Source organism: Papio anubis, chromosome 12, assembly GCF_008728515.1.
Source record: "Papio anubis isolate 15944 chromosome 12, Panubis1.0, whole genome shotgun sequence".
Classification (NCBI taxonomy): domain Eukaryota; kingdom Metazoa; phylum Chordata; class Mammalia; order Primates; family Cercopithecidae; genus Papio; species Papio anubis.
Window position 1 is genome coordinate 60,100,465 of NC_044987.1, and position 18,343 is coordinate 60,118,807.

The window sequence follows — 18,343 nt, forward strand, 5'->3', positions numbered from 1 at the left end:
GAGGTTCTAGGCTGACCCTCCCTGGGGCTGGGCCCTCTTGTTTCAGAATGCAGCACTGTTTTGGTGGAACCTGCATAGGAGTGGTGAAGGGGACAGTGACACACTTCATGCGGGCTGTCCTGTCCTGGTGGGAGATAAGTGGGGTAAGTCCTGCCTTTCTAGCATGAGAAGGGGGTACGGGGTGCAGAGTAGAGTTAAACAGGGGATGAGTGGGACCTAGCACAGCCATCCCATTCTAAACGCTTCATTACAGTGCCACATTATATTGAGAAGATCGGATTATGAATGAGGTGCCCCCAATAGATTGGGAGCCCATAACAGGCAGGGGTTCCTGTTACAGAGTAACTGTCAGTAAAGGTTTATTCACCTGACCAGATAGGCTTTGATTCCTGAGGACCTCCAGAGAAGAATATGTTGTCCCATCCACACTCTACCCCAGGGAAAGATGTGTCAAGCCATTGCCTCTCGCATTTAGTGTTCTCCATGAGGAGGTGGGAAAACAAAGAAGAGATCAGTAAGCAGATGGACGTGTTTATGTCACATATACGTCCAGGAGCACTTAGCTCTGAATACAGAAAAAGAAGTGGAAGGGGGCTCATGAGCTGAGGTGGAGGCTGCCAGGAGATGCCATCCGTTTTTCTCTCAGTACTCTGGAATGGCTTCACGGGGAACATGGGCTTCTAAAATGAAGGGTGAGTGACCTTAGTTCCCAAACATTTGAAAATGAGTTTACAGGAGACAGGACCTGTCACATTTTTCCAGAGGACGATGTCCTCTTTGCTATTTATCTGCTGGAACAAACAGCTTGTAGTCCATAGTGAGGCCAGGACTAGGATGGGCAAGTGAGTTGCCTAGGATGCAGAATTTAAGGGGGTACTCACATGCCCCTGTGAGTGCGCACCAGTCTGCAGCACTGCTGCTGTTTTCTCTGCTGAGTCTGCTGTCTCCTTCTTCCCCGTTCTCTCCCAGTGGCCAACAAGTGGATACATGAGTATGGACAGGAATTCCGCAGACCCTGCAGCTCCAGCCCTGAAGACTGAACTGTTGTCAGAGAGAAGCTGGTGGAGTCCTGTGGCTTTCCAGAGAAGCCGGGAGCCAAAAGCTGGGGTAGGAGAGGAGAAAGCAGAGCAGCCTCCTGCAGGAAGGCCTTGTCAGCTTTGCCTGTGCCTTGCAAATCAGAGGCAAGGGAGAGGTCGTTACCAGGGGACACAGAATGTACGTTTGATCTGCTCCAGCCATGGGAGTCAGAGTAGGATGCATAGTACAAAGGAGCGGGGAGTGGAGGCCTGAGAGGCAAGTTTCTGGAGCTCAGATACTCTCTGTTGGGAACAGGACATCTCGACAGTCTCAGGTTCGATCAGTGGGTCTTTTGGCACTTTGAACCTTAACCACAGGGACCAAGAAGTGGTAATGAGGACACCTGCAGGAGGGGCTAGCCTGACTCCCAGAACTTTAAGCCCTTCTCCCTACTGTCTTCTGTTGCAGCCCAAGTAGGGAGTGTCCCCCTCCCAGAAGCATATCCCAGACAAGTGGTACATTATATAAGGACTTTTTTTAAGTTGAAAGCAACTTTCTTTTCTTTTTATATGATGGCTTTTTAATACAGTCATTAAAAATGTTTACAAATCATTTTCCCAACTGAGAATATTCTTACATTATAATGCTGAGTGGAAAAAAAGGCACAGTACAGTTGGCCCTCCACATCCATGTGTTCCCCATCTATGGATTGCACCTCAGATTGAAAATATTTGAAAAAAAAAAACCATGGATGATAACAGACTTTATTCTGTACATGCTCAGTACAGAAAAAATAGATTGTATTGTATTCCCTAAACAACACAGTATAACATCTTCTTACACAGCTTTTAAATTGTGTTAGGTATTATAAGTAATCTAGAGGTGACAAAGTATATGGGAGGATGTGTGCAGGTTGCAGGTTATATGCAAATACTACACCATTTTATACAAGAGACTTGAACATCTGTAGATTTTGGTGTCCTCTTGAAGTCCTGGAACCAACTCCCCATGGATACTGAGGAATGACTGTACAGCATTTTATTTATGCTGTAATCTCAGTGCAGCTCACCTCCCACCACTGTCCCCGGCTACATTCCAGATACTGGAATTCTTTCTTGTCCCCATCACCACCATGTCCATCACCACCACCTTCACTCCCACTTCTCAGCCCTTGACATTTGCCATCCCCTCAGTCTTTCCACTGCTGAGCTCTTTTCGTCATTCCACTCAATGCAGTGGCTCAATATTACCTCACAGAGCTTCCATGACCATGCCACCACCCAGCTACTTTCTTTCATATGAACTGACTTTGTTTTCTTCATAACACTTCTCAGGATTGAAATGACTTTGTTCATTTGTTTAACTTTGGTCAGTTGCCTTCCTTGCAGTGAAAGTGCTTTGTGGCTGTGCTGTACTTTGTAAATGCCTCTATTCCAGCCCTCAGGTCACCGAATTTCAATGTTTATGTATTTGCCAGGCTGCCCCCTCTAGGCTCTGTGCTCCTCATTCCTCTCAGTAGCCCCAGAAGAAGGTCTGGTTCAGCGTAAGGAGGCGTTCAGCAGTTCTGAAAGGCATCCTCTGAGCTGTGCTCTGGAGGACATAGACTTTTTGTAAGTGGAGTGTGATGAGAAGTGTTTCCCAGCAAAAGGCCTAGCAGGGGCTAAGGCTGCATGGATGGGTGATTGTGATATTTGGGCACTTGTGCCAAGAGAACATTTCAGGCCACTTGGCTCAGGATCCTTCACAGGGCTGTGGGCATGTATTGCTCACAAGGAAGCCACACAGTGTAAGGACTGGGTGGTTGGATGCCTGCCGTCTCTGCCCCTTCCCCGCAAGCCCGTAGGACCTCAGCTTCCCAGAGCTCTGTGGCCCCAAGGGAAAGGCTCTGATGTCCTAATGCCCAGCTTCCTCAGAGTCTGAAGTGCATCTTGTCACATTCCCAGGATTTCTGCAGAGCACACCAGGATTCTGGAAATCCTCTTACTAAGTTACTATCACTACTCACAACCTGCCTCCTCCAGTTCCAAGAGGAACAGGCCTGAGACGAGACAGAAAGCGACTGTCTGCAGGGGAGGCTGCTCCCTTTTCATCACGGAACCTGGACTTCTCAGAATTACAGGATGGGTCTGAGCTAATCAGAGTATTGGCACTGTTCTAAGAGCTTCATGCGTTAAATATTTAATGCTCATTCCAACCCTATGAGGTCAATACAGTTATCCCCATTGTACAGATAAGGAGGCAGATTTATAGAGTTAAGTCACTTGTTGAGAGTACCACAGACTGGCCCCAAATCTTGCGCTTTTAATAATGTCTGAGATGGGGCAGTTATCAAACATCTTGACCAGGCGACTGAGACTCAGAAAAGTCTGGCTGCAAATTAATAACTGCTTAATGAGTAATCCTCAGGGGCAGGCCCTGGGCTCAGTGGGTGCTGTGGGGATACAGAGGATGCAGCCCTGGAAGCTGGGCCGGTAGGGGGATAAGACAAAATGCATCCTGAGTTCAGTGTCGTTGAAGCACAATGTGACAATGTTGCATGCAGAAAGAGATGAATGACCACTGAATGCTGCCATCAAGAGGGAGGGGAGCCTTGTGATTTGGGGTAGTTGAGAAAGCCTCATTTGTTTATTCGAGTCACACTGACAAGGTGCCTACTCAGTGTCAGGCCCTTGCTGGCACTAGGGAGGGAAAGGAGAATTACATGCTGACCCTGCCCCTAGAAATGGAGCAGACCCTCAAATCATCACGAGACATGTGGCCACGAGTGGAGACATGAACAGGCTGCATTAAGAGGCTCCCCTCACCCCTGGAAGTTTCATGGGAAGGAGGGACTTGAGCAAGTCTTGAAGATGAGCAGAGTCCCTAGAGGCTGAGGAGAGACCAGGCTGGGTGTATACTAGGGGGCATGCTGTAGGGACAGTGACACTTTACTTTTGGCCAGCATGTTCATTGTCAAAACACTTTACCACTCCACTTGAACTTCACCTCCCCAGGGAGGAGAGCATAGCAGGTACTGTGGAAAGTGAGGTGGGAATGGTTAGTGGCTTCCTGGGGCTTCCTGGTAGAGCTGGGGCTGGTCTGTCTCCCTTACCAGTGTTCTTTCCACCAGACGGCTTTCAAAACCACGTTGCTCCTAGAGTGGAAAGGCCTAATTCTTATATTTGCACGAATTGTTATATTTGCCTAATTCTATATTTGCACTAGTCTCCATGCCCTCTGAATCTGATCAGTCCTGATAAAGTGGCATGGCCTTGGGTCCCACTTAGTAGATAGATAGACAGCTAATTCTAAGCAGGGTCAACTGTGGCTTGGGGCACTGATATTTTTATAATTTTATTTCTTTCTTTCTCAAACTCCAAGTTCAAGTGATCCTCCCGCCTCAGCCTCCAAAGTGCTGGAATTACAGGCATGAGCCACTGCACCCAGCCTGTTTCTTTCTTTCTTGCACTGTTCTGTGAGCTGTTTTCCAATAGCCTTGTCCAACCTGGGTTTCTGGCACTGCACTATATATCACTTGCAAGCCTGATTCCAGATAATATTCTTTACATTAAAGTCTATTATCATTATCATTAGTAACCATATCATTTATGATAGGCCAGGCACTGTGCTGAGGACTTAGGTGTATTTGTCTCCTTTAAGCCTCAAAATGAGATGAGTACTATTATGCCCATTTTATAGATGAGGGAAACTGAGGCAGAGAAAGTATAACTTGCCTGAAGTCATCCAAGTATAAAATAGCGGAGGCAGGATTCAAATCCATGTCAGTCTGTCACCAAAGACCTTAACTAGCCCTCCGTTGTCTGTATTCCATGTTATTTTGCTGTCACTTCTGTGCTTCCATCGACAATAATCTTTTGGAGCCAATAATTTTACAGCAGGGGGATCTCCAACATTTTCCCAGGTATTGAAAAGATCTATCCCTTGTGCCACTGATGCCTAATAGTTAAGAACTCTTGTCAGATGTAGATATCTGTTGAATATAGGAATGAATCAGTTCTGAAATGTATGGTGAACACTTGTTGAGTGACCGGCCCATGCTAGCTGCTTCATGAGAATCCAAGAAAAGAAGACAGCCTGCTCACTGCCCTTAAGGCAGAGCTGGTCCATGCCCAGATGTAAGCGAGAATTGGATAGAATCAAGTGGGAAGCTGTGTGCTGCTCATCCTAAGGATTGTGGGAGCTTGGAGCGAGAGCAGGACCCTATGGCCAGAATATGCTGAGGGTGTCCACGTTAGAGCCCCAGAAACACATGGAAAGAGGAAGAATGTGTGCCTGTGCAATGCAAGGTGCAGCGGCCATCCTGCTTGTCCCTCTTTCAGACACAACAGGGGAGTAGAGAGAGCTGTCTGGGAGGAGAAAGCAAGAGGGTGTTGATTCCGGGGACTCTTGTCCAGTAATGCCAACGGCAGCACAAACTGCCTTCTCATAGAACCACTGAAAGAGTCTCTTGTTGGGGGCCTTGGCTGCTCAAGCTGGGAGAAGCAAAGGAGCCTGTGTGTAGGGGCTGGGGTTGGGAGAGAGGGACATTGACCTGCAGATTGCTGTGTACTGAGTAGAACTATGAAATCGGCTAAGGGCTAGGGGGAGGAAACAAACATTTGTGCCTACTCTTTGCCGTGGATCACTCTCCTGTATCATAGTCACAACAATTATCATCCCTTTTGGCAAAGGAGGAAAGTGGGGTTTAAAGAAAAGACATCACTGAGTTCACACAGCCAGGGGCAGAACCAGGATCTGGAGCCTGGGGGGAAGTCTCCCACTTCTCCTAGCTGCTTCAAACCTCTTTCTGGACTTTTTCTCTCTTCCCCGCTGTGGACCCCCACAATTTTCTCCCCCTTTGGAATCAGAGCCTGCCTCTTTCCCTTCTTCCTCTCTGCCACATCCCTCTTTATATTCACTTCATTGGTCACAGGACCCCTCCCATGAAGTGCTTGATCTGCCCATTCTCCCTAAGGTTTGAGTGACAGAGTTTCCCTGTCCTCGACAGGGGCATATTTGCGTTAGAAATGGGTAGCCTGGTGAAATCAAAGATTAGCTCAAAGGAATAAGGTGCTAGGAGTGAATTGTAGGCACCAGGATGCCTGCATGGTGACAGTGTTTTTGGTTCAGGGTTCAAGGGCATCGCTCAGATGGAGCCCCATAGATAATGACATCCCTACCACCTTTAAAGTCCACCACATTTTCAGATGGAGCATAACTATAAAATAATGACCACCATGTCTCCTGTTCACCTGCTTATCACCTTATGGGGCTGGAGGGCAGTAGTTAGTTCCCCTGCCCTAGAAAAGTAAAGCAACTTGCCCATAATTCCACTGTGTGTCAGTGTCAGCTCAAGACCAGAAGCAAGGTTTCCTGGCTCAGAGACACACGCTTTTTCCAATGCGCCACAGGTGCTTCTTGGAACAGGTGCACAGTGGACAAATGAGCACAGACTGCATGTGTGGCCTGTCATTTATTCATTCAGCTAAGCATTCCTGTTGTTGCCTCTGGGCCAGGACCTTTGCTGGGGCTGAGGATGCTGGGATGACCGATTGAGTCTGTGACCTTGAAGAGCTCCCAGAAAAGAGAACCCACAATGACTATACTAGTGAAATACTAGTGAAAATACTGACGTATGTGAAAATATGGTGAAAATAGTTACAATCCCAGTGAAATACTAGTGAAAGAGGAACGTATAAAATGTTATTGATAACGGCAGGAAGCAGACAAATGCCTAGGCAGATAGGATGGGGTCCCCAGTGAAATCCTACCTTCAAGACAAAGACAGTTTAAAGTCCAGCTACAAGTCCCAGCTAAATCCATGAACCAGACTGAGAACCTGTTTTCCCATTCAGTGCGCTTTCCTCTGATTGCTCCCCACCTTTCACCTATTTTACATATACCTACCCTGTCCTAATTTTTTTTTTATACTGTGAGTGGTGTCTTTGCTTTAACCTTTTTTGCATACTGACAAACCAGTCAGCACACACTCCCCATTCTGAGTCCATAAAAAGCCCCAGACCCAGGCACAGAGAGATAGAGAAACCATCTGACTGCAGGGGTTGGGGACCACCCCTCCTGTCCCCTCTCCACTGAGAGCTTTTCTATCACTCAATAAAATTCTTCTCTGCCCATCCTCACTCTTCAAATTGTCAGCATATCCTCATTCTTCTTGGACATGGGGAAAGAGCTCAAGAACCCCTGAATGTGGGTACAAGCTATAGCACAGGTGGGTCAGTGGGCATGGCACCTCCAGAGGCAGGTCTGTGGCCATGTGAGGCCTGGGCAGGAGGCATTGCTGGCCATGGAGGTCCCCGGTTGGCAAGTAGCAGGGAAGAATCCTGTGTCATTATCAAAGTTGTGAGAGACATGATTGTGTCTTTCATGTGATGGGGTCATGTGACTTTTGATTTGGATATTGAAGGATAAGGAGGTCCATATGTGCATATGGAGGTGGGAAGGCTTATCACCCTAACTCACAGGTCCTTAGATTAACATTTGTCCAACTGTTATTTAGGTTGATGCAAAAGTAACTGTGATTTTTCCCATTACTTTTAATGGTAAAGAAACACAATTACTTTTGCACCAACCTAATAAAACCATTTATGCTCTTTTGATAAACCTAAAACTTTCTTTAGTCTTACAAATTCAGATATATCACTCTAGGAGAAGAGATTTTGTCTAACTTTATGATCTGTAATCTGTTTTGGGAAAACAGATTGCTTTTCCATTTACCAAATAAAAAATTACATTAAATCTTCTTTTAAAAATTGTACATGTAATTTTCTTGTAAAAATACACAATTTTCTTGTAAAAATGGTGAGAAACTCTCACAATTCTCTCCAGATTCTGGGGTTCTAGAATCTCTATTTTTTACTCTCTGGCAACAAAAAAGGGAACAGGAATTGTCAGCAGGCTCAACCTGAAGGAATGGTTTTATCCTGCTGCCACTGTGTGAGCTGCTAAGCCTTGTGAACCCTCCAGGGCCTGGGGCTAGAGAGACCCTCCCTCCCTGTCCAGCTCCCTGGGTCCCTCTGTCTCTTATGATTTTGGGATGGGACAGGTAGGGCAAGCCCCAAGTCCCTGGGCCAGCCAGCATCAGCCCACATTTCTGACCCTAAAGCCCTCCTTCTCCCTCCATATTTGCGGTCTTGAAATGCAAATAAGGAACCACTTCACACTTCCTAGGATGGCTACAATTAAAAAACAGAAAATAAGTGTCACTACGGATGTGGAGAAACTGGAACTCTCATGCGTTGCTAGTGGGAATGTGAAATGGTGCAGCCACTGTGGAAAACGGACTGGTGATGTCTCAGAAAGATAGACACGGAACTGTCATCTAACCGAGTCATTCCACTCCCAGGTATGTATCTGAAAGAATGGAATGATAGCTGTACACCCATGGTCATAGCAGCTTTATTCACAATCGTCAGAAGGTGGAAGCAGACCCAGGTGTCCATCAAGAGAATGGCTAAACAAAATATGGAATATGCATGTACTAAAATATTCAGCCATAAAGTGGAACAGAATTTTGATACACATTACAACATGGATGGACTTGAAAGCATTATGCTAAATGAAATAAGCCAGACACAAAATAAATATTGTAGGATTCCACCTGTGAGCTACCTAAAATAGGCAAATTCAGAGACCAAAAGCAGAATAGAGGCTGGGTATGCAGGCGGGAGTCACTGCTTAATGGGTACAGAGTTCTTGCTGGAGGCTGGGTATGCAGGCGGGAGTCACTGCTTAATGGGTACAGAGTTCTTGCTGGGGATGATGAAAAAGTTGGGGTATAGATAGTGGTGTGGTCCACAGCCTTGTGAATGTCATTAATGCCACTGGACTGTTCATTTCCACATGGTTAAAATGAGAAATACTGTGTTAGCTATGGTTTACTATTAAAAAAAAAATCCTGGTTAAAAGTTTTTTCTCTTTTTGAGATGGATTCTTGCTCTTGTCACCCAGGCTGGAATGCAGTGACGTGATCTTGGCTCACTGCAACCTCCGCCTCCTGGGTTCAAGCGATTCTCCTGCCTCAGCCTCCTGAGTAGCTGGGATTATAGGTGCCTGCCACCATACCTGGCTAATTTTTGTATTTTTAGTAAAGACAGGGTTTCACCATGTTGGCCAGGCCTTGTGATCTGCCCACCTTGGCCTCCCAAAGTGCTGGGATTACAGGCGTGAGCCACTGCTCCTGGCCAAAAATTTTTTGAGAAGGACGTCCCCAGGCCAGAGGAGGGTGCATCGTGGGCCGCTCTCAGGCCCCAGGGGCACACTGGCTTCCACTAATTCTGCCTGAGCAGCCCCACCCAGCAGGAGTAGTAGAATGGCTGTGCCTTGGTCTCCCCGCCCTTTGGGGATTCCCTTATCTTCTTAGTGCCATGGCATCTACTGTTTTTCACCTTATCTACTGTAGGCAGCAGCTTTTACTATACTTGGATACTTAGGTCTCATTTACCCTCATAACACCTAGTGAATTAAGGATTATCACCCCATTTTGGGATGCAGAACCTGAAATTCTGAAGGAAGTGATGTGCCAGAGGTCACCCAGCTAGTAGGAGGCTGAACAGAGCTTGGAGCATTTCTCTCACCATCAGGCCCTAGTCCTCCACGCCCCTGCCCCACCCCTCCTCTCCTTTTGCTATGGTGTGAGACTAAAATGGCACTGACTGGTCTGGAAGTCAGGTGGCCTGAGTTCTAGTCCAGATTGTGCTACCGTGTGACCCTGGACAAATCACTTTCCTTGTCAGAGCCTGGAATTCCTCATCTGTAGGAGGCACTGCTGATTTGTCTGCCCTCCCCACTCCAGAGGAGTTTGGAGGTCTCAAAGGTTATAAATGTGCTTTATAATGATACAGACGGTATCATGTCAGTTATTCTAAGCTTGTTTGATTAGTCATTCTTAAGTCATTATGGAATGGCATCATTGTCACTAATCAGGAAGAAACTTTCTCCCTCGACACTGTTCACTCCTCAGTCACCTACTGCCTGCACCTGGAAGAGGCCAGCCTCTCCGCTAGTCTTGGGTTCCAAGGTTTTGCCTGGCTGTGGGCTGGAGTTTTCTAGCAAACTGCTGGGAGAGGAAGCCAGCTCGAGGAATAAGGGAGCCTCTTGAGTTGACATAACTTTCTGAGCCCTGGCCCCAGACTGAGAATGTGTTGATTCTGGCTGCTGATGGGGTGGCCAGCTGGAGCAGCAGCGTTGGCTCCAAGATTGCAAACAAAACAGTGACTGCAGGGAGAAGTGTGACTGCCTTTAGCTTTCTCTGCTGCTAGTGTAAGCTCTCTTCTTGCTTTTCCCTTGGTAAAACCTTGACCTTTCACTTCCAACCCCCACTTTGCATGACAGGCCCCTGCATCCAACTTAAGGGTTCTTGGCCCCTCACTTTTGAAATCTAACTAGTTTCTTTCTTGTTCATTCCACCTCCAAAATATTGAGACTATCCTGTTCTCTCAGCCCGGTGGCCACTGTCCTAGTTAAGTATATCTCTGTCTTTTCCTTGCCCGATTAAAACTGCCTCTTTACTGACCTCTTGGCCTCGTGTCTGGCACCCACCAATCCATCTACGCAGGCTACCAGGGTGACTTTCCTTTATAAAAAAGACCTGACCTTGTCACATCCCTGCTTAATAACTTCTGGAAACTCCTTATTCTTGACACTTAAGGCCTTTATGCCCTGCCTCCTACCTCCTCTCCTGTCTCGGCCCATACTCCAGCCACAGTCTTCTTCCTAGGCTGACTTTCAAGTCTCCAGTGCTTGTCTGTGCTGTTCCTTCTACCTGGAATGTCTTGCCCTTCCTCCTCCACCTCCACTTTGTGATACTTCAAGGCTCAACTCAAATGCTGCCTCTTGGCTGGGTTTGGTGGCTCACACCTGTAATCCCAGCGCTTTGGGAGGCCGAGGCGGGCAGATCACTTGAGGTCAGGAGTTTGAGACTAGCCTGACCAACATGGCAAAACTCCATCTCTACTAAAAATACAAAAATTAGCTGGGTGTGGTGGCAGGCACCTGAAACCCCAACTATTTGGGAGGCTGAGGCAGGAGAATTGCTTGAACCTGGGAGGCAGAGATTGCAGTGAGCCAAGATCATACCACTGTATTCCAGCCTAGGCGATGGAGGAGACTCTGTCTAAAAAAAAGAAAAAAAAAATGCTACCTCTTGTGAAACCATTCCTGGCCTGTTTCCAAATAGGTTTAGTTACTGCCCACCCCCAGCCTTCTTACAACGTGGTCACTATTTCTATCACTGTCTTTCTAGACAATGAGTTCATTTTAAGAATCTCATTATTTACCTCTGTCTACAAAGTCCATTGGATGCCTGGCACATATTGGGTGTTTGGGTTTGCTTAATAAGCAAATGCTCCTAACAGTATGTTAAGAGCGTGGGGCTACAAAGTCATGCCCCATTCCCTTCATGCCTTTGTCTTGAGTCCTCCCAGTCTCAAGATTCTGTCTCTCCCCCATCAGATCTATGTCTGCCTCCAAAATGTGCCTATCCTCCTTTTTTGGGAAGGAGTTTCCCTTGGACATTCACTAGTGTCTGTGTGACAGAGGGACTTTGGTTTGTCCCAAACATGTTCCTTCTTTGTGGCAATCCTTCATTCAAGGATCCTGGGGTATCCTTCTTTATTCCCTTCCTGAGTTCATACATGCTGATCTCTAGGCTCTGCAAGGACACTGTTATGGCCAACACATAGTAGGTGCTCATTAAAGCCATGTTAAGTGAATACATGAATGGTCCCTTCTCTACTGGGGTGTGATGGAATGCTCAGTAGACTTGGAATCAGAAGACAAAGATGCTGTCACTCGGGCTGTGGCTGTGGGCAAGCCATTTCATCTTTGAGCTTTTGCTTTCTTGCCTTTAAATTGGGGATAATGCCTGTACGTCACAAGGATGCAAAGGATGAATGGAGATGAAAGGGCCTAAAACACAACCAACCACAAAGCTCACGAGCATTTCATTCATTCTCAGCCTCCTCCATCAAGTGTAGAGGGTTCATCTCCACGGTCATCCTCCTCCTGCTCTTTTAAGTCAGGTATCTGGGCCAAAATGACTTCTGCCCAGGGTCCCTTGTAGCATCCAGGAGCAGCATGATGTGGAAGCAAGCCAGCTTTGAATTCTGACAGTCACTTCCAAGCTGTAGGAATTTGGACCTGTCTGCCTACCTGTAAAAGGAAGGTAACAGCACCTACCTCATAGAGTTGCTGTGAAGATTAAATGAGATGTATGTCAAGTGAATTAGATGACGCTCAAAATTTAGTAACCATTATGACTTTCCCCTGATGAACCTGGGTGCCCCTGAAAACCACACAGGTAATCATGCTGCCCTCTTGTGGACAAGAGGGCACATAGCCCAGCAAAGGCACCCGCAAAGGGTTCCAGTGAGAGAAATCAAACCACACGTAAGGAACTTCTCTCCTCTACTAGGGAGCTCATGAATTACCCTGAAATACTTCGTCATCAACTAAATCAGACATTTTCAGACACTGATGCACTTGTTAAAATGCAGATGAGTTCTGATTCAATAGGTCTGAGATGGGGACACAGTTCTCTAACAAGCTTCCAGGAGATACTGAGGCTACTGGCCCACAGACTGCCCTGAATAAAGTTGCTAACTATAATAATGTAACAATGTCATAACAGGAACTACTTATTAAGTGTCTACCATGTGCCAGTTACCGAGAAAGCCAGTTAACCTAGTTTAACTTGTATAATCCTCAAGACTCTGTGGGGTAGATACTGTTTATCTCCATTTTTCAGATGAGTAAACTACAGCACAGAGAGAAAGTTTGTTGCCACACCACACAGTGTAAGGGGTGGGCCTTGGGTTCTAATTTAGCCACCCTGGCCCCAGAGCCTACTAGGAAGACGCCTCTGACAATGTGTGGCGAACCACCTGGGGAGGAGGAGGGCAGCAAAGGTACTGAAGTGATCGAGGTGAGAGATGAGGAGGCCTAAGCTAGGGCACTGACTATGGGATGGAAAAGAGGGGACACGGAAAAGAGAATGAACAGGATTTGGTGGGAGACCTGAGGTAGGTGTAAGAGAAGGCATTCACTGTGGGTATCTGGTTTGGACAACTGGAGAGACGGTGGTACCTATCACTTACTGAGCCAGGAAACACTGGAGGAAGAACAAGTTTCATGGGGAGCAAGTTTCAGGGGGAAGGTGGATTCAGCTTTAGAAATAGTCAATATGAAGTGGCTTTTGGTCATCTGGGAGAGACAGGAGGAGGTACCTGGGCCTAAGTGTTCAGAGTTCAGGAAATGATTCGGGTTGTGGATACAGTTTCACATAAGTGAAGCTATGGTGACTGAGATCATGTGGAGAGCGCACAGACTGCCCTGCTCTGGACCAAAGTCGACACAGTCAACACTGAGGAGAGATGGGACTGGAATTCCATCCTGGCTGCAGAGGAGGGTGGCTCTGACCATCCCACTGGGCATTCTGGATCTGGGACAGGCAGAACATATTGAAGGGCTATAGGGAAAGGGGTTTCTGGAGTTCCATAAATCCGATGAGCTGTCCCCTGCCCCCATATCAGCAGAAATAAGGACAATTCAGAGAGAAAGACCAGACCAATAAAGGTTGGGAGATATTTATTTTCTTTAAACAAGGTCATAAATAACAAAAAACGAAGTAGGTCCCAGACTCCGGACCATGCAGCAGGACAGGGGTGAGAGATTGTTGAGTGGAAAGATGGAGGGGGCTACACATCACCTAAGACAGTCACAGAGAAGATGGGCTTCAGGACACTGCTCCTTCCTGCCCCTGGAAATGGCGTGCCTGGGCAATAGGGACAGGCCGCAGTGCTGTCGAGGCAGCTGGAAGAAGGCAAAGACTGGGGATGCCAGGCTGTAACGCTTCTATGTGGAGTGACGTGAAATCCACAAATGGCAAAGAGAAGCTGTAGGTTTGAAGAGGCAAGAGGGCACTGCACACCTCCAGGAACCAGCTATGAACATGGTGAAATTTGATGATTAAAAACAATTCCAAAGGCTTTGGCCTGTGGCTTTGTGCATGGGCTGTATTTAACCTGGGTTGCTGTGTGGCAGGTGAGGGCTCAAGAGGCCCCTGGAGCAGCCTGGCCTCAGCCCAGGGCAGGTGCCCAGACATGTGGAGTGGGACAGTGGGTTCTCCCAGATGGGAGGCCATGTGCTTGGACTGGCTGGACCTGATTTTCAGGCTGGTTTCTTGTGATGCTACCCACCACCACCCCTCCCGGTGCCTAAGGATGGGATTTTGGCCTCTCTGGGTCTTCCAAACCTGGAAGAGTATGACTAGGATAAAATGGTACCTGACTAGTGTTTTATTTGAAAGGGAAAAATAAGGACCACCCCATACACTGTCCATCACATGAGGCAGGGTTGGACCATGCCAAGACAATCTCAAGGAATGGAGGTCCCTGAGCCTGGGAAGACATTTGGACTCAGGTGTATCGCCTGATGCTAGGAAGAGGGGCTCAGTATGGCAAATCTGGAGGCTTTACCCTAGGCAACGCAGGGAGAGCAGGCAGGAGATACCCCAGTACAGGGAAGGGAAAGGAGCAGGGGAGCCTTGGACTGGGGAAGCCAAAGTTGGTCAAGGACCCTGGAAAACAATGCTTTTGGCAGAATACATGAAAAGGTTGGTACATCTCGGGGTGCCCGTCTACAGGGAGCCAGTGTCACATGGCCAGGCGGGACGGGGAGGAGGAGACAGTGGCATCACAGTGGCCTCTGGTGCAACGTATTTACAACAGAGCTCAATGTTGAGGAGGGGTGGACAGCAGGTCACTAACAGCCAGGAAACACACTGTGGAAGAACAGAAAGAAAAACAAATGTAACTATCAATAGCTTTCCCTTGCTTATCTGTGTCCTCCAGGAAGCCCGGCCTAATGACCACCAAAGCAAATCTGACCCATCTCATAGCCCTGACCAAAGCTGGACCCAGGGTCTGCTCTCAGTGTGCTGCTCATTTGTCCAAGGCTCCAAATGGTCGAAGGGCCCCAGACAAACACTGTTCAGTAGAGAAATTAGGTCTTTATTGCTGGTTCCTGGGATCCATCAATGGTCAGTTGTTAGAGGGATGGCTCAGCACAAGGGTGTCGGTTCTGTGGTTTACTGTCCCAGGGTCTCGCCATCATCTCCAGTGCTTACCCTGCCCTGTTACTCTCATCTCCCAGGCCCTGGAATTCAGAGTTCTCTAAGGCAGAAGTCATTTCCTTTTCTTAATATTTCTTCTTCAAACTTTCTGAGAGTGGGGAACAAGTTCCCCCGAACCCTCACCAAAATCAGAGAAGAGACTTTTCAATGGTAGGAATGACTCCTCATCAGGGTTGTGGGCTCTCTGAGGATCAAAAGCCTTCTGCAGTACAGACTAGGAGCTGGCTGAGGTGGGTCAAGACAACCTGGTTTGGGGTCAACATGCCTCTCTTCTTCTTCCTCAACAGAGCCCAACTGTGTTTCCTTAAACAGATGAAGAGCTTCCTAGGATGAGAGGCCTGGCCCTGTTTCTTCCTCTAGACCAATAGAGGGGGAAACTTTGCCTCCCTTGAGGCATTTGGTAAAATCTGGAGACATTTCTGTTTGTCAGAACTGTGTGTGGGAGGGGTACTACTGTTATTGGGTGGATACAAGCCAGGGATACTGCTAAACATCCCACAACGCACAGGACAGCCCCCACAATGAAGAATTATCCACCTCAAAATGTCAATAGCGCTGAGGTTGAAAACCCTGCTCTAGAGCTTCCAGGATCACCTCTGCGGAGTGGCTAATATTCTGCCAGCTTCGGAAAAGGAGGGGAAGCAAGCATGGCAGAGCACCCATTCCATTCCCAGCTTGCTTAGTAGCTGGCCATGGGAAGACACTCTGCAACACTGTAGAAAACCCTGCTCTAGGCCAGGCGCGGTGGCTTGTGCCTATAATCCTAACACTTTAAGAGGCCGATGTGGGTGGATCACTTGAGGCTAGGAGTTCAAGATCAGCCTGGCCAACATGGAGAAACCCCATCTTTACTAAAAAAAAAAAACCAAAAAACAAAAAACAAACAAAACAAAAATTAGCTGGGCATGGTGGCGCCTGCCTGTGATCCCAGCTACTTGCGAGGCTGAGGCACTAGGATCACTTCAGCCCAGGTGGCGGAGGTTGCAGTGAGGCAAGACTGTACCAAGGAAACAAAAAAAAAAAAAAAGAAAAAAAGAAAGCCCTGCTCCATGGCCTGCCCAGCTTTCCCTGGCAGCAGGGCAGGAGAAGCCAAAGAAAACTTCTCTAGGAGCCTGGAAATGGACTGATTCCTATCCCAGCCTCCTCAAAGGGGCACCTCAAGAAGAAATGCACATCACAGTGGGGGGTGAGACTAGGCACAATTTAATCACAGCCTCAGCATCAACCCACTGGAGCACAGCACAAAGAAACAACCCACCATGGCTTGGTAGAAACAGACATGCCAGGCTCTTCACTGAGGAAGAGGAAGAAAGGCATGGTGACCAAACCAGGCAGGAGTAAGGCAGAGGTATTTATAGTCCTGCAAATATCTGTTTGTCAGAGTTGGCCAGCACAGCTGGGGTTCTTAAACCCTTGTACCCGCCTTACCACTGGAATCCACCGATGGGTTCTGCAAACCTGTGCCGGATCAGGAAAGTGGCAACAGCTTCAGCTACCTGGAAAAGGGAGAGATATTCCAGGCCTTATGAAGGTTACTGATGGGGCTTAGCCTTGGGCTGTGGGCTACTGTTAGACGGTTAGGCTCTACAGTGCCCTCATCCCACCCACAGGTCTGAGCGGCTTGAAATTAAAAGGACCTAGGCCCTCCCTAGCAGAGCTAGGAGACTCTTCCCCACCATCCTTGCCAGGGATAGCTCCAAAGAGCTCAAGAGGAATGACGTGAAGGGCTTATTTGTGCCCTTAGAGTTACAAAACAGTGTTTTCCCACAGGAGGAGTCCATATTAATTCCTAACCTTGCCTGTGGTTTAGGGAGCAGTTTCTACCCTAATCATCCCTCTTCCATCTGGCTTTTGGGGGTATTGGAGAAGTAGAGCTGAAGATCTTAACCACAGGGCCCTGGGATGAAACAGCAGGGTGTCAGTGGCTCCTCAGCACATATACACAAAGCCAATACCATAAGCAGCTGCCAGGGAGAAGTTGGAGAGCTGGTGGAATTGCATCTGCATAGGCTCCACAGCAGCTGCTGCAGGCAATGCAGGCTGAGACTCAGAGACTTGTCTTCTGTGACATCCAGGGTTATTCTCACAGTTGTCCTTTTACAGTCATTGAACACCAGACTCACCTTGTCAGGGGCATCCTCATGGACTGCATGGCCACACTGAGGTAGGACCTGCATCTGGAACTTCCCTGGAGAGGAATCAAAGCAACGCAACTTCAGGGACTAAAAGAGCCCTGTCTTATGCAGCCTCATAGGTCACTCCGGGAGCCCAGGACCTACCTCCCCATTTCCAACCTCACCTCAACACTCTGGACCCAATTATCAAGTCTTGCTGAGGATGGTAATACAAGTAATTATAACCTTGTGCCAATCATTTCCCTTCACTTTTTCCTTCTGTCCTATTTAGTGTACATTTACTCTGGGCCAGAGACACATAGAAGAAACAGTTCTTGTCCTCAGGGGATTTACAATCCAGTAGGGGAGTAAAACACAACAACCAACATTTTAATGCAGCATGTCATTCCTATGATGAAACTGGGCACGTGGGGCTGTAAGAGCATAAGAAAGGGAACTTCACAATCCAAGAGGGACCCAGGAAGGAAAAAAGGCTTGAAATGGCTTGGAATAAAAGAAGCTTGGCATGGTGCTTATGAGAGTGGTTAACAATAAGGCTGGAGAGGTAAGCAGGGGCCAAACCATTAAGGATTTTGTCAGCTATGTTAAGGATTCAAAATGTATTATTATAATAAGTTACCATTTGAGCACTTAAGCATGTGCCAGGCATTGTACTAAGCACCTTCTCATATTGTCTCACAGAACACTGTAAGCTCATAGGTAATGCGACAGTGATTGAGAATGAACAGCGATGACTGATAAAGAAAATCCCTAAGGAGACCCAGAGCCCCCATAAGTAGAGACAGCAGATTTTCTCAGCCTCAGATTATCTATTTATAAAATAAAGGAATGGGATTGAAAGTTCTTCTGGTCATTACATCCTGTGGTTCTTACCCCAGTTACATAGGATTCAAAAAGTTTTCAGTGTACTCTTCTATCCATTTTTAAAGTTGATTCTTAAAATCTACTCTATAAAATTATGCACGAAAATACTGAAATTCTTTTTTAAGATGATGAAACTGAGGCCAAAGTTAGTGAAGTGACCTGCCCAAGGCCACTTCGTTAATCAGTGGAGGAATAAGAT

General features: G+C 47.3%; 2 protein-coding genes and 1 non-coding gene across 6 annotated transcripts in view; 2 read left to right on the forward strand and 1 right to left on the reverse strand.

Annotated features, from left to right (window-relative positions):
* Window positions 1-7,766, forward strand: part of P4HA3 (prolyl 4-hydroxylase subunit alpha 3) — a 44,149-nt gene extending 36,383 nt beyond the window's left edge. For 2 of the 3 annotated variants that reach the window (XM_003910404.5, XM_031653133.1), the window contains exons 12-13: window positions 47-143; window positions 970-7,766. In XM_003910404.5, coding sequence (XP_003910453.3) covers window positions 47-143; window positions 970-1,040 — 168 coding nt within the window. In that variant the 3' untranslated portion in view covers window positions 1,041-7,766. The remainder of the gene's footprint in view (window positions 1-46; window positions 144-969) is intronic. The other variant, XM_031653134.1, reaches the window with a different exon arrangement.
* Window positions 7,767-13,582: 5,816 nt separating this feature from the next.
* Window positions 13,583-18,343, reverse strand: part of PPME1 (protein phosphatase methylesterase 1) — an 83,553-nt gene continuing 78,792 nt past the window's right edge. The window contains exons 12-14 of one of the 2 annotated variants that reach the window (XM_003910403.4): window positions 17,269-17,333; window positions 16,574-16,641; window positions 13,583-14,794 (exon numbers count right to left, since the gene is read on the reverse strand). In XM_003910403.4, the coding sequence (XP_003910452.1) occupies window positions 14,776-14,794; window positions 16,574-16,641; window positions 17,269-17,333 (152 nt within the window). In that variant the 3' untranslated portion in view covers window positions 13,583-14,775. The other variant, XM_009186922.3, reaches the window with a different exon arrangement.
* On the forward strand, window positions 15,724-15,861 carry LOC116269900. The gene has a single exon (XR_004177710.1). It is a non-coding gene; the product is annotated as a small nucleolar RNA SNORA7 (small nucleolar RNA).